General features: G+C 43.6%; 2 protein-coding genes across 2 annotated transcripts; both read right to left on the bottom strand.

Annotated features, from left to right (window-relative positions):
- Positions 1 to 243: 243 nt before the first annotated feature.
- On the bottom strand, positions 244 to 7,738 carry LOC147246052 (homeodomain-interacting protein kinase 1-like). The gene is made up of 8 exons (XM_086183433.1): positions 7,547 to 7,738; positions 7,260 to 7,445; positions 6,664 to 6,845; positions 6,454 to 6,577; positions 6,172 to 6,294; positions 6,017 to 6,067; positions 5,796 to 5,933; positions 244 to 654 (listed from the first exon to the last, which is right to left on the bottom strand). The coding sequence occupies exons 1-8, from the start codon at positions 7,736 to 7,738 to the stop codon at positions 244 to 246; spliced, it is 1,407 nt and encodes a 468-aa protein (XP_086039559.1).
- Positions 7,739 to 11,823: 4,085 nt separating this feature from the next.
- Positions 11,824 to 13,727, bottom strand: LOC147246051 (homeodomain-interacting protein kinase 2-like). The gene is made up of 8 exons (XM_086183432.1): positions 13,671 to 13,727; positions 13,384 to 13,569; positions 12,789 to 12,970; positions 12,579 to 12,702; positions 12,297 to 12,419; positions 12,142 to 12,192; positions 11,921 to 12,058; positions 11,824 to 11,829 (listed from the first exon to the last, which is right to left on the bottom strand). Exons 1-8 carry the CDS (start codon positions 13,725 to 13,727, stop codon positions 11,824 to 11,826), a joined length of 867 nt encoding a protein of 288 aa, XP_086039558.1.
- Between the last annotated feature and the right edge of the window lie 1,210 nt (positions 13,728 to 14,937).

Here is a 14,937-nt window from a genome sequence, read left to right as displayed (position 1 = left end):
CTGTTGATGTCCTTTCTGGATTATTGGGAGTGTCCTCCAGATGTAGCTAAGTCTCACCCACCCACCCAGTACCCACGGCCTCTCTACACATATCTATTGCTAACTGTTGTAAAGGAGTAATCTTTTGTGGGGGACCCCAAGGTGCAGACAGACACGCAGGAGCAGTCAGAGAAATGAAAATAGCACTCAAGTTTAATGCATCAAAAAGGTGAACAAATACACTTTGCTCAGTGAGGCAAGGAGTTAGGCAGGGGCAGAGGGGAGTCCAGTGGGGCAGGGAGTGCTGAGGGATAGCGGGTTGAGGATGCGGTCGGTCTGAGGCAGGGGTCCAGGGGGCTGAGAGGGAGTCCTCGGGTTGGAGGCAAGCAGGAGCAGAGTGGGTCTGGGAATGGGACGGCGAGTAAGTTGTGGAGACTCACGACTGGGGCAGGTGATAGAGGACTGGATGTGTGGAGCGGGTTTGCAGTGACCAAAGAACACGACAGGAGCAGGAGACAGGTAACCATGAGTTGCTGAGGTTTGCAGACAAACTGGTGAAGACTGGCGAGCTGAAGTGAGTCTTTCAGCAGGTGAGTCTGTAGGTGGCTGATCAGGGGATCGATTGCAGGTGTGCAGGATGAAGCGGCGCCAGCTCCGCCCAGCACAGGCCAACCTCTAACACGAAGCACAGGGAAAACTGACATAGACACAAAAGGGAAGGAGGGAAAGGGGAAATCGGAGGAAAAACACTGGGGTCCTGACACTAACAGCCCTGCACAGAACAATCCACTGGCCCTCAGTGGGACAGAGAAGCTGTTTCATTGGTCAGATGAAACAACGGTTGGCGTGTGATGGCCAAAAAAAAAAAAGTTTATACCTCTGGGAAGTAAATTTTATCATTTTATGTACTATAAGTTGCAAAAACCAAGTTTTCAGCAAACTGCGAAAACTATTAAAGAGCACTTGGATATACGGCTTCATTAACAGCCAGGATGTGTTTACTGTAAATGAGTTCTTCCTCAGTGTGAAAAGAAATCAGATTCTCATTATGAACTAATTTCCTAAAGAGGAAGAGAGCGGCTACAGCGCAGAGAGGCTTAAAACAAACACATAATAATAGCGTTTCTCTATACTCCTGAAACAGCACACAGTATTTTATATTAATATATTCATGACTTTAAATTAGTTGGACTGCTTTTCAAGCCCACAGCCTCTTTGATTTATCACTTATCCTCTTTTAAACATAGTTAGCGGAGGAGCGGCATCGTTCCCTCACACTCACATGAATATTTGTTTCCTCCGTCATGTTTTTGTGACATTTGCCTGTTTTATTCATGTGTCTCTCCAAAGAATGATGCAAAAAAAATTACAAGGCAAATTCTCGCTTTAATTGGTAGAGGACTGAATGGAGCAGGTTGGTCACAGTGACACCTGGTGGCAACAGGAAATGACTTTTAATTTACACTTTGATGTCACTGATGTGTCTCTGTGCAGACTGAAAGGTTCTGTTTAACTGTGTTACTCTCATTTTGATATTTCGCCATCAAACTGTAGTAACACAAGGTCCAACCATCCTGCCTGAGGATAGTCGTAACGCCACCTAGTGCTTACGGCAGGTAAGCCCTTGAAAATATTGTTTGACATCAAAATAACGCTGCGTGGTCGTCACGTGATGTACAGCAGCTTGATATATAGAAGGTGTGTTTTCTTGCATTCACTAGGTGGCGCTAGAGATCAAAGTATTATCAGGTTCTTACGCTACAAATCAGTGACACAGTCCAAGGTTCTACTCTGGCTTTGGTTCCGTGCCTGTGGGCTGTGTCTTCACCAAAATTGAACCGATGTGAAATCTAACCAGAAAACTAATTAATGAGAAATTTGAACCCATGACTAGTAAATATTTAACAAATGCTCCAGATGGTGACGTCGGGACACATCTATAGTTCACACACAGGTTTTATGGATTGTTATGGATTGTTTGAATGACCTTTATTCCCTCTGTAAATCCCTGAGGATGATTTCAGAAACCAGCCAGGGGAAACCGTAAACACCCTCCTTTGAATCATCCTGCAGAATGCTGTTGAACATCTAGATAACATGACCTCCACCAACATTTTTCCCTCATGAGTGCACATCACGGGTGAACATGTCAGAGGAGCTCCGACAAGCAGGGTCTTCCCGTCACCCTCTAATCCAGCAATTAGAGAAAAGGCCAGAGAGATGGAACAGATGTTCCATAAATGGGATGGCAGAAGGAGCCCTGGCTGCCCGTGGTATTCCTAATCTCTCCACGGATGACCAGGGAGCGAGTGAGAGCAGCCACCCTGCTGCAGCACAGATGGAGGTCAAACGCTGCCTGGCTAAGAACTCATATGCATGTTTGAGGCAGCACAAAGCCCACACGGCAAAATAGCTCTGGCCCACTAATACTGGGCCCAAATACAGCAGTGAGTTTCTGTCCACCGGTGGAGCAGATCTGGGTTAGCTGGGGAAAAAGGTATGAATGCGTTCTAGCACCTCGAACGAATACATTTAGGATGGAATGGGTTTTACTCTATACCCCATATGAATACAGGCACTGAAATGTATTCGTCCTGCCAGACAAGTCCCTCAGCCTCTGACTAAACATTCACAAGCTCTGATAAAAGAACCAATTCATGCTTGTAAACAGTCTTAATGAACCGATGTTGCTCCCTTGTTGTCTGAGACAGTGATTGACATTAGCTGTTTTTTTCCTCAAAAAATTTCTGTCCACAAGATGAACAACCAGTACGACCATGCGTCCGTTATTCACAGCTGTTGGTGCATTAAAAGGGACGACGTGAACATGAACCAGACGGGATGAAACACGCGTGAGTGCAGCAACTGCTTCAGACTGCAGGTGTGAAGCCCTGAAGACGCTCTTTGCCTTCTTTATATCCTTGTGCTTGCCGGTGGTTTTCAGAACAAGTTTATATGTGTGTTGGGGTTTTTTGTTTTGTTTTGTTTTTTTAGTGAGCATCATATTCAAGGTCATGATTGTGCCCAAACACAGGGTAAACAAGCCGTATAATAGAAAACAGCATGTAGGGCAGTGCGCTTATTTGACGGTTAACTATTTTCTATCTTTGAGTGTTGCACCAGGCACCACAAGTTCCTACAAATGACCACATCCATCCAGGTTTTTCGCTCAGGTCAAAGCCAGAGCTGGGAAACCTGAGTGGACTGCATTTCTAACGCTGTATAAATCTTTTCCCCATTCAAGCCAAAAGCCAAACCTTAATGTTTTTGCTCTTGCTAGTGGCAAAGGGGCTTAAAGCTTTACTCCTCCCAAAAAGTTTATTTGTACCTTCAAGTACAAAGTACATCATAAAGATATTGTCTCCCTCCTGTAGTATTTTGTGGCTCTAAAATATGGAAGGAGCCAGACACGTACTGCATGTAGCTTGAAGGCGATGGGACCTGACAGCTGTGTCTGTTTATCTCTCACCTGTATTTTTCAGGTGTAATCTACATCTTCCTCATCCAGATGTTTGCTCAGTGACCTACAAACACTTTGATCTGAGCGATGATCAAACTTAAACTTTCCATTCAGGGTTACTGTTGAGCCCAGAGCTGATACAGTGATGGATGATCTCTTGCTTTAAAATAGGAATATCTGAATGTTTCAGCTTGAAAATAACAAAAAGTCACGACGTACATGACCAGCAGTAATTCTTTCCCAGCTGTTTTTCGTTTTTTTGTTTTTTTTTAAAAAGGTGCAGGTGCTGCAGGACTGTCGTTTGCAAACAGTCGGAGTTGCCTTAACAGTTTTCCCCTCACAGATGCAATGGAGGGGATGCCTATCGTCAGGTCTAATGTTTCATGGTGTGAAGTTGAGTCCAACGCTTTGACAGGCTGCTGCTTCTAGCCAGCCAGACAGAGCGTTTTATGTGCTACTTCTGTCTAGAAATACCGACACTGTGAAGTCAGTTACATCGAACTGCTGTGAACAGAATCTGAAGGAAGATGACGATCCTGAAATATGTGACATGCATGTGATTGGATGGAAGGTGCCAGTTATTCTGTGAAACACACCTCAGCGTATCTGGAGAAACGGCTCGAATATTTGTCTCATTTTACAGCAACATCGTGATGAGTTGTCATGTTGCACAATGATACTGCGTGTTCACACACACACACACACACACACACACACACACAATTTAATGTAACCACCTTTAAAAATACCACTATTATTGTTTTGAAAATGTCACTGTCTGACGTGTGTTCAACACCGACTCACGTCGTTAAATGACTGACAGCGCTGGTAATTAAAATATGAAACCATACTACCGTATGGAAGGGGAGGCATCCGTTTCAACCTCCTTTTTTTCTTGTATTAATTCCAGTCGTTTCTTACCACAAGTCTACGAAGCTGAGAGCAAAGAACCAAGTGGAACCACGTCCATGTCAAGGACAGATATCACTAAATGTAGGTGTCACACATCCCTTCATGACCATAGAAACAGAGAGCAAAGAGTGGAAGTGACATCACCTTTCAGGAAATGGCCAATCAATCAGCAAGACACCGCAGGGAATCGAACCCCGTCCCAGTAAACCAGGAGTACCATTACCAGTGCCTTTTTGCTTTTTGATGCTACATGAAAGGGAAAGCAAAACCTGCATGAGCAACAGCATACGAGAGCCAGCATTGCATTTTGTGGCATCCTGACTACAATGAGCTTTGAAAGCCCGATTCACACTGGACCAGTAGAACCAGGAGACCTCAGGTGTTGGAGAAACCTCGGTGTCTTGATGGGCGCAGAAAAGAAACGTCTGTGTTACACCGCCTGACTTTACCCCCCCAAAAAAACGCAGTAGAGACCAAAGTGACAAATACTGATCTATTTCTCCTCCAAAACAGGTGAGGAAGAAATGGATCAGTAAAGTGGAATGTTGGTCTGAGCACAAAGTACAGCAGGACCTCTCCTGTACAGAGTGAGACTGGCAGCATAATTTACATTCAAACCACTAAAATACCGACGGCTACCAGACTACAATTATTATACGACGTCGAAGGGTGGCAAAATACGGTGGGATTAAAATTCCAAATGATTAAAAGTATCGTAAACTGATAAAACTGGTAAAACTGATCACACTGGTTTTACTGGTTCCATGGAATAGAGCTGAATCCTGCAAAGACTGCAGGTCACGTTCTGTAACTGAGCCAATTCATGTTCTACTTCTAAATGCTGTTGTGATGCAGGAAACGAAACCACATGAGAGAAAATGATTCCCTCCCTCTTACCTTCCCTCTCCCTGAGCTGGTAGGAGAGGATGATGCAGGAAAAGTGCGTCCATGCTTCACTTAACACAAAGGGTTTTTCACTCTGAAATGACAAGGCAAGTTGTTAATGCTAGGCTAATTAGCATGACCTATTTAGCCTAATATCAAACACGGAAATAGCTTTGACACAAAAGGTATTTTAACAATATAATGCAGTAAAATCATTCTTCTTCATCCAACAAAAGCATCTTTCAAACTGAAATGTTAAGTCAAGATGCACAAAAGTTTTTATTCTTTTTCTAGCTAAAGACATTTCTTTTAAATCAAGTGCTAAGCTGCATGCTAATGCTAGGCTAATCAGCTTGGCCAGTTGACCCCAGGATGAAAGGTGAAAGCAGCTGAACTCACCTGGATAGACCAGGAGTCCTCCTCACCGTTGCCTGAGTGGAAGCCATTTGGTCCAAGCAGGATTCAAGCCTGAAAGACAACAGTCCAACACCTTCACATCAGCACTGATGAACACGGACCAATCAAAGTGGTGCGCTGGGCTGCTGGTGATGGGGCCTACTTGGTGGCTTCCTGTTAGAAATGGATGCTGGAGGATTTGGTCCGGCGTGATGCGGCATTCAGGATCCACCTCCAGCATCTGACTTAGCAGGTCCAGGAAGTCTGCCAGGTCATCCAGGTCCTGGCCCTCCAAGAACATCTGTGTGGCAACATAATAAAACATAAAGGTTAGGAACTCAGAGACGGTTGTGTTGTATGTTCTCGTGTTCTGGTGCAGCCCACCATAACCAGATCCATCAGGGTCCTCATGGGGTCAGGAACCTCCACGTGTGGCTACAGAAAAGACATTTTTCAGTTAGCACATGAGAGCTAAATGCAGGCTGACGGACTGAAGGACCTCATGGAGGGATGAAGTCCTTCTTAGTTGCTAGAATTACCTTTGCTGTCCACTGCTTGAAGACTCCTTCCTCACCCTGGGCATAAAAATAGTAGAGGGTGTAGAGGCCGAGGTGGAGGACGCTGTCGGGTGGCTGCCCCACTGTCCTCAGGATGTACTCCATCTGAAGGAAGGACACAATGAGAGCACCAGGTTTTACCTCCATTTGTTGCTTTACACAAAAGAATACTTGAAATAAGTGACCCATCTCTCGCTCACTACTCCTCTTTACATCACCATTGCTTGTTGTGAATTTCCAAGTGTAGCACTGCACCATACTGACCATTTCAGCCTCACTGTGCCCAGGGAAGAGTGGGATCCCAGTCAGCAGCTCTGCAGCAATGCACCCCAGAGACCACACATCGATGGCCTCGTTAAACGGGGCTCCAAGGAGGATCTCAGGAGCTCTGACGAGAGGAAGAGAACCACAACATGACTCCTGTTCTCACCACTGACAGAAGAAAATGGAGGTTCCAGTGTCTCTGTTACTAACCTGTACCACAGCGTCTGCAGCTCCGCTCCGATGTGGCTCACTGAGACCTGAAACGCCAACCCAAAGTCAATGAGCTTGACTTTGAGCGGCTGCCTGACATGGTCCACCATCATGATGTTCTCTGGTTTCATGTCGGCATGGACGATTCTCTGGCTCCGCAGAAAAAGGAGCGCCGTTGCGAGCTGAAACCATAAAAAATAGAAACCTTGAAGTCAGCTTCACTGCAGTGGAACGTCATCAACATGTGATGGAGGATCGTTTTTACACAGTGGAAAATGTAACACTGTGTATTTAAAACATATTTTGGCAGTTGACAACGAAGCCTGGCGTGATATTAGTTTTTAATGAGAGAATACAAATGAAGTGATGCAGGACCACCCAACACCTGCAGTTTCACACTGCAAATAATGACTGAGTCAACTTTAGCATCTACTTCCATTGATTAGAATCCACCAATTTATCCTCTTCCTGATGGAATCACTTGGCTTCATACTCAGCAAAATACACCTGAACATTTAGTTCTTAAAATGAAAACTTTTAGTCTTCTATTTTCCCACCTTAGTTGGTAAGTTCAGCTAAAAACTGTGGAAACACACCTGATGGAGGATGGGGCTGATCTCTCTGAGTGAGAGAGCCCGGCGCCGCCCCAGGAATTCAAAGAGGCTGATGTCCAGTCTCTCAAACTCCATGCAGAACGCTCCTTCATGGATGAACGACCCGTTCCATCCAACAATGTTGAAATTATTGCCGTTGTTGCTCATCAATAATCTCAGCATCTTCTCCTGTTAAAGGTATGAGAGAAAGAGAAAATAACCTGTATTGGAACGTGGTGGATTTTCAGAGCCATGGAAGTTAAATACTGTTCAAAGGAACTTGTGTTCACCTCCTCTTTTGCCGCCAGGATGTTCTGTTTGTCCCGGATCCGTTTTATCGCGACCATTTTGTCTGTGTCGCTCCTCCAACATTCGGCAACTTCCCCAAAAGCGCCAGCCCCCAAGATTTTCTCCACAGTGTACACAGAGGATTCAGTAAAAATGATATCCCCCAGTCTGAATCCGGGGTTCAGTTCTCCCATGATGGAATATTCTGTTGAGAAAACAGAGAAAACATAACATTCGAGTCTTTATAAATCCCTGAAATGTTCATTTCTGGTTCGTCTCTCTGACTTTTCACTTTGAAGCAGCAGACGTACAACAAAGTCTTGACCGTCAGAAAGCCATGTTACTGAAAGTCCTGTGTCAGGGTCAGTCAATCAACACCTGCTTCAACCTTAAAAACCCCCAATGGAGGAACAACATGGTGGTTGTGTCAGCAAGTGGGACTGTCAGTGACCTTGACTTTTGACGTCAAACATCAACAGACATCCAGACAGACTGACTTAAGCATTCACGTGTTTTTAACCCAACAAAACCTCAAAGCAGGACAATGTTACATTGAAAATGGTCTGTCAGATAATTGTTGATGAAATTAAAGTGAATTATTCAGAGGAAAACTTAGAAAAAACCATCAGTCGGTTGCTAGCCGAGCGGCATGCTAACGCTAACGAGGCGAGCTAGCGGGGAGTGCTAGCTAAATTAACAAACACACAAATAAAAATAATACACTCATATGAAGATAAAAAACTGTGTTGGTACTATTCATACACCCAGATTCATGTCAGAAATGATACCACAGTGTGTTTCTTTACATGCAGTTTTCCCATTTCTTGAATTTTAAAATGCAGATACATTTGATAATGACACAAACCCACAGCAGGAATAAAACACAGATCTGCGACAATTTTTTTTCTAAAGTTAACAATTCAAGTTCTCAACTTCAAAGCTACAGTTTTTATTGAAATTAAAGTAAATTATTCACAGCCAACGCAGTAAAAGAGACCGGTAGCTTGCTAGCAGTGAGGCTTGCTAACGCTAGCGGACATGCTAGTGGGGGTGCTGCTAAACCAACAATCTATTTCCCCCCCCTGAAGAAAACCCATCAGACAGTTTACTACTAGATGTTGAAGATTTACTGAACTCACCAAATGACAGCTGCTGGTAGAAGGTGTTGTGTTGATGTCTCAAGTGTTTAATGAAGCTGATTCTTGACCAAGAGACAGCAGGTTGCTGTCTGGAGTCCAGGAACCAACTAACTGATCAAGTGACTGGACGGCTTTATGCTGTCAATCACAATGACGTCACCCCTTAATATCTTTGATGTTGTGCAGCAATGGAAATTCAAATAATAGCTTCCTGTAATTTGAAAAAAGCCTCATCACCAACACACCAATTAGTTATTTTTCAATTCAAATTGAACAAATATTATAATAAAATAAGTTAAACTTTATTCATCCTGGACTCTGGAAATTCTGTTGTTACAGCAGCATGGGGGGGGGGGGGGGGGGGGGACAGAAAAAAGTTCAACACAAATGAATCTTTAATAAGATAAATAGAGGAGTTAAAACATATATATTTCAAAATGTATAGAAATAAAATAAGCAGCATAAGTATATACACAGCTGCTATTTTTTCAGATTGCACACATAATATAAATACAATATAATACAAAATAATTATTGTATGGAACAAAAGTATTCCCACACTCTGTCCAACCTCAACAGTATCTTGACGCTTCAGTCCTAGACCTTCTTCAGGCTACCAGTTCTTGTGAATGGAAATCTGCCTGAGAGCAACGACTACAAGCCAGCAACCAATCACATCACTCTCTTGTAGATGAGCCCAACAAGCTACTGGAGACATTCAGAGACAATAAAAAACAAACCATACAACAGAGTCCTATTAGTTCAAATCTAACTTTCCCAGTTCAAATCTAACTTTCCCAGTTCAAATCTAAAAGAAGGAAAAGTCAATAAATTTTAACATCTTGGACGTTTCAACCCAGGCCTAAAAAGATTTGATGGAGTGCAGTTCTTCCTGTATGAATGGACACAATGGATGGATGGATGATGGATGGATGATGGATGGATGGATGGATGGATGGATGATGGATGGATGAATGGATGAATGATGGATGGATGATGGATGGATGAATGGACACAATGGATGATGGATTGATGGATGATGGATGGATGATGGAATATGGATGGATGATGGATGGATGGATGGATGATGGATGGATGGATGGATGGATGGATGATGATGGATGGATGGATGATGGATGGATGATGGATGGATGTTGCACAGAAAATTAAATTAGATAAATAGAAAGGTTAAAAATGTTTATGTATAAGAGTATAAAAATGACAATAAGCAGCATAAGGATCTGCAAAACTGCTAATTTTTGTATTGCACACAATATGAATAATGAAAATATATAAATATAATGATGTAAATTAACATTCTACATTAAATTGAAGATTAGAAGCATCATTTTTCTCACATACATCACACGTGACATACAGGATGTTTGTTAATATGCTTTTTTTTTTTACATGTTGATCTTTTTTAATTCTCAGTTGTTGGCACCTTTACAAAAACTCTGTCCACTATTTTTTGTCTAGGATGTCACTGGCTGACGTGTGTTCAACACCGATGTACTGGCGTTGTCAAATCAGTGGTGGTGCTGGACCCAAATCCAGAGATGGAGGAAAGCAGGCAGGACTGCAGTAAATGAAAGATGTTTCTATTACAAAATATATAAAATACAAACTGGAAACTAAACTATGAAACTGTGGCAGGAATCTGTTTCAACCTTCAGGTTTGATAAAAGTCCCAGCCTGACGACATCTACAGGTCAGTACCAGGAGAGCGAGGGCCTGTTAGCACTGCTCGTGGCGTTCTAGTTCTCCTTTTTTTCTTGTATTAATTCCAGTCGTTTCTTACCACAAGTCTACGAGGCTGAGAGCAAAGAACCAAGTGGAACCACGTCCATGTCAAGGACAGATATCACTAAATGTAGGTGTCACACATCCCTTCATGACCATTGAAACAGAGAGCAAAGAGTGGAAGTGACATCACCTTTCAGGAAATGGCCAATCAATCAGCAAGACACCGCAGGGAATCGAACCCCGTCCCAGTAAACCAGGAGTACCATTACCAGTGCCTTTTTGCTTTTTGATGCTACATGAAAGGGAAAGCAAAACCTGCATGAGCAACAGCATATGAGAGCCAGCATTGCATTTTGTGGCATCCTGACTATAAATGAGCTTTGAAAGCCCGATTCACACTGGACCAGTAGAACCAGGGGACCTCAGGTGTTGGAGAAACCTCGGTGTCTTGATGGGCGCAGAAAAGAAACGTCTGTGTTACACCGCCTGACTTTACCCCCCCAAAAAAACGCAGTAGAGACCAAAGTGACAAATACTGATCTATTTCTCCTCCAAAACAGGTGAGGAAGAAATGGATCAGTAAAGTGGAATGTTGGTCTGAGCACAAAGTACAGCAGGACCTCTCCTGTACAGAGTGAGACTGGCAGCATAATTTACATTCAAACCACTAAAATACCGACGGCTACCAGACTACAATTATTATACGACGTCGAAGGGTGGCAAAATATGGTGGGATTGAAATTCCAAATGATTAAAAGTATCGTAAACTGATAAAACTGGTAAAACTGATCACACTGGTTTTACTGGTTCCATGGAATAGAGCTGAATCCTGCAAAGACTGCAGGTCACGTTCTGTAACTGAGCCAATTCATGTTCTACTTCTAAATGCTGTTGTGATGCAGGAAACGAAACCACATGAGAGAAAATGATTCCCTCCCTCTTACCTTCCCTCTCCCTGAGCTGGTAGGAGAGGATGATGCAGGAAAAGTGCGTCCATGCTTCACTCAACGCAAAGGGTTTTTCACTCTGAAATGATAAGAACAGATGCTAATGCTAGGCTAATTAGCATGACCTATTTAGCCTAATATCAAACACGGAAATAGCTTTGACACAAAAGGTATTTTAACAATATAATGCAGTAAAATCATTCTTCTTCATCCAACAAAAGCATCTTTCAAACTAAAATGTTAAGTCAAGATGCACAAAAGTTTTTATTCTTTTTCTAGCTAAAGACATTTCTTTTAAATCAAGTGCTAAGCTGCATGCTAATGCTAGGCTAATCAGCTTGGCCAGTTGACCCCAGGATGAAAGGTGAAAGCAGCTGAACTCACCTGGATAGACCAAGAGTCCTCCTCACCGTTGCCTGAGTGGAAGCCATTTGGTCCAAGCAGGATTCAAGCCTGAAAGACAACAGTCCAACACCTTCACATCAGCACTGATGAACACGGACCAATCAAAGTGGTGCGCTGGGCTGCTGGTGATGGGACCTACTTGGTGGCTTCCTGTTAGAAATGGATGCTGGAGGATTTGGTCCGGCGTGATGCGGCGTTCAGGATCCACCTCCAGCATCTGACTTAGCAGGTCCAGGAAGTCTGCCAGGTCATCCAGGTCCTGGCCCTCCAAGAACATCTGTGTGGCAACATAATAAAACATAAAGGTTAGGAACTCAGAGACGGTTGTGTTGTATGTTCTCGTGCTCTGGTGCAGCCCACCATAACCAGATCCATCAGGGTCCTCATGGGGTCAGGAACCTCCACGTGTGGCTACAGAAAAGACATTTTTCAGTTAGCACATGAGAGCTAAATGCAGGCTGACGGACTGAAGGACCTCATGGAGGGATGAAGTCCTTCTTAGTTGCTAGAATTACCTTTGCTGTCCACTGCTTGAAGACTCCTTCCTCACCCTGGGCATAAAAATAGTAGAGGGTGTAGAGGCCGAGGTGGAGGACGCTGTCGGGTGGCTGCCCCGCTGTCCTCAGGATGTACTCCATCTGAAGGAAGGACACAATGAGAGCACCAGGTTTTACCTCCATTTGTTGCTTTACACAAAAGAATACTTGAAATAAGTGACCCATCTCTCGCTCACTACTCCTCTTTACGTCACCATTGCTTGTTGTGAATTTCCAAGTGTAGCACTGCACCATACTGACCATTTCAGCCTCACTGTGCCCAGGGAAGAGTGGGATCCCAGTCAGCAGCTCTGCAGCAATGCACCCCAGAGACCACACATCGATGGCCTCGTTAAACGGGGCTCCAAGGAGGATCTCAGGAGCTCTGACGAGAGGAAGAGAACCACAACATGACTCCTGTTCTCACCACTGACAGAAGAAAATGGAGGTTCCAGTGTCTCTGTTACTAACCTGTACCACAGCGTCTGCAGCTCCGCTCCGATGTGGCTCACTGAGACCTGAAACGCCAACCCAAAGTCAATGAGCTTGACTTTGAGCGGCTGCCTGACATGGTCCACCATCATGATGTTCTCTGGTTTCATGTCGGCATGGACGATTCTCTGGCTCCGCAGAAAAAGGAGCGCCGTTGCGAGCTGAAACCATAAAAAATAGAAACCTTGAAGTCAGCTTCACTGCAGTGGAACGTCATCAACATGTGATGGAGGATCGTTTTTACACAGTGGAAAATGTAACACTGTGTATTTAAAACATATTTTGGCAGTTGACAACGAAGCCTGGCGTGATATTAGTTTTTAATGAGAGAATACAAATGAAGTGATGCAGGACCACCCAACACCTGCAGTTTCACACTGCAAATAATGACTGAGTCAACTTTAGCATCTACTTCCATTGATTAGAATCCACCAATTTATTCTCTCCCTGATGGAACCACTTGGCTTCATACTCAGCAAAATACACGAGAACATTTAGTTCTTAAAATGAAAACTTTTCTCTTCTATTTTCCCACCTTAGTTGGTAAGTTCAGCTAAAAACTGTGGAAACACACCTGATGGAGGATGGGGCTGATCTCTCTGAGTGAGAGAGCCCGGCGCCGCCCCAGGAATTCAAAGAGGCTGATGTCCAGTCTCTCAAACTCCATGCAGAACGCTCCCTCGTGGATGAACGACCCGTTCCATCCAACAATGTTGAAATTATTGCCGTTGTTGCTCATCAATAATCTCAGCATCTTCTCCTGTTAAAGGTATGAGAGAGAGAGAAAACAACCTGTATTGGAATGTGGTGGATTTTCAGAGCCATGGAAGTTAATTACTGTTCAAAGGAACTTGTGTTCACCTCCTCTTTTGCCGCCAGGATGTTCTGTTTGTCCCGGATCCGTTTTATCGCGACCATTTTGTCTGTGTCGCTCCTCCAACATTCGGCAACTTCCCCAAAATGCCAGCCCCCAAGATTTTCTCCACAGTGTACACAGAGGATTCAGTAAAAATGATATCCCCCAGTCTGAATCCGGGGTTCAGTTCTCCCATGATGGAATATTCTGTTGAGAAAACAGAGAAAATATAACATTCGAGTCTTTATAAATCCCTGAAATGTTCATTTCTGGTTCGTCTCTCTGACTTTTCACTTTGAAGCAGCAGACGTACAACAAAGTCTTGACCGTCAGAAAGCCATGTTACTGAAAGACCTGTGTCAGGGTCAGTCAATCAACACTTGCTTCAACCTTAAAAACCTCCAATGGAGGAACAACATGGTGGTTGTGTCAGCAAGTGGGACTGTCAGTGACCTTGACTTTTGACGTCAAACATCAACAGACATCCAGACAGACTGACTTAAGCATTCACGTGTTTTTAACCCAACAAAACCTCAAAGCAGGACAATGTTACATTGAAAATGGTCTGTCAGATAATTGTTGATGAAATTAAAGTGAATTATTCAGAGGAAAACTTAGAAAAAACCATCAGTCGGTTGCTAGCCGAGCGGCATGCTAACGCTAACGAGGCGCGCTAGCGGGGAGTGCTAGCTAAATTAACAAACACACAAATAAAAACAATACACTCATATGAAGATAAAAACTGTGTTGGTACTATTCACACACCCAGATTCATGTCAGAAATGATACCACAGTATGTTTCTTTACATGCAGTTTTCCCATTTCTTGAATTTTAAAATGCAGATACATTTGATAATGACACAAACCCACAGCAGGAATAAAACACAGATCTGCGACAATTTTTTTTCTAAAGTTAACAATTCAAGTTCTCAACTTCAAAGCTACAGTTTTTATTGAAATTAAAGTAAATTATTCACAGCCAACGCAGTAAAAGAGACCGGTAGCTTGCTAGCAGTGAGGCTTGCTAACGCTAGCGGACATGCTAGTGGGGGTGCTGCTAAACCAACAATCTATTTCCCCCCCCTGAAGAAAACCCATCAGACAGTTTACTACTAGATGTTGAAGATTTACTGAACTCACCAAATGACAGCTGCTGGTAGAAGGTGTTGTGTTGATGTCTCAAGTGTTTAATGAAGCTGATTCTTGACCAAGAGACAGCAGGTTGCTGTCTGGAGTCCAGGAACCAACTAACTGATCAAGTGACTGGACAGC

Source organism: Aulostomus chinensis, chromosome 17 (genome assembly GCF_037954235.1).
Source record: "Aulostomus chinensis isolate RoL2024-O1b breed Wild chromosome 17, RoL_Achi_v1.0, whole genome shotgun sequence".
In the NCBI taxonomy this organism is placed as follows: domain Eukaryota; kingdom Metazoa; phylum Chordata; class Actinopteri; order Syngnathiformes; family Aulostomidae; genus Aulostomus; species Aulostomus chinensis.
The sequence above is the reverse complement of the archived record's forward strand: the minus strand, read 5'-3'. Positions and strand labels throughout refer to the sequence as shown.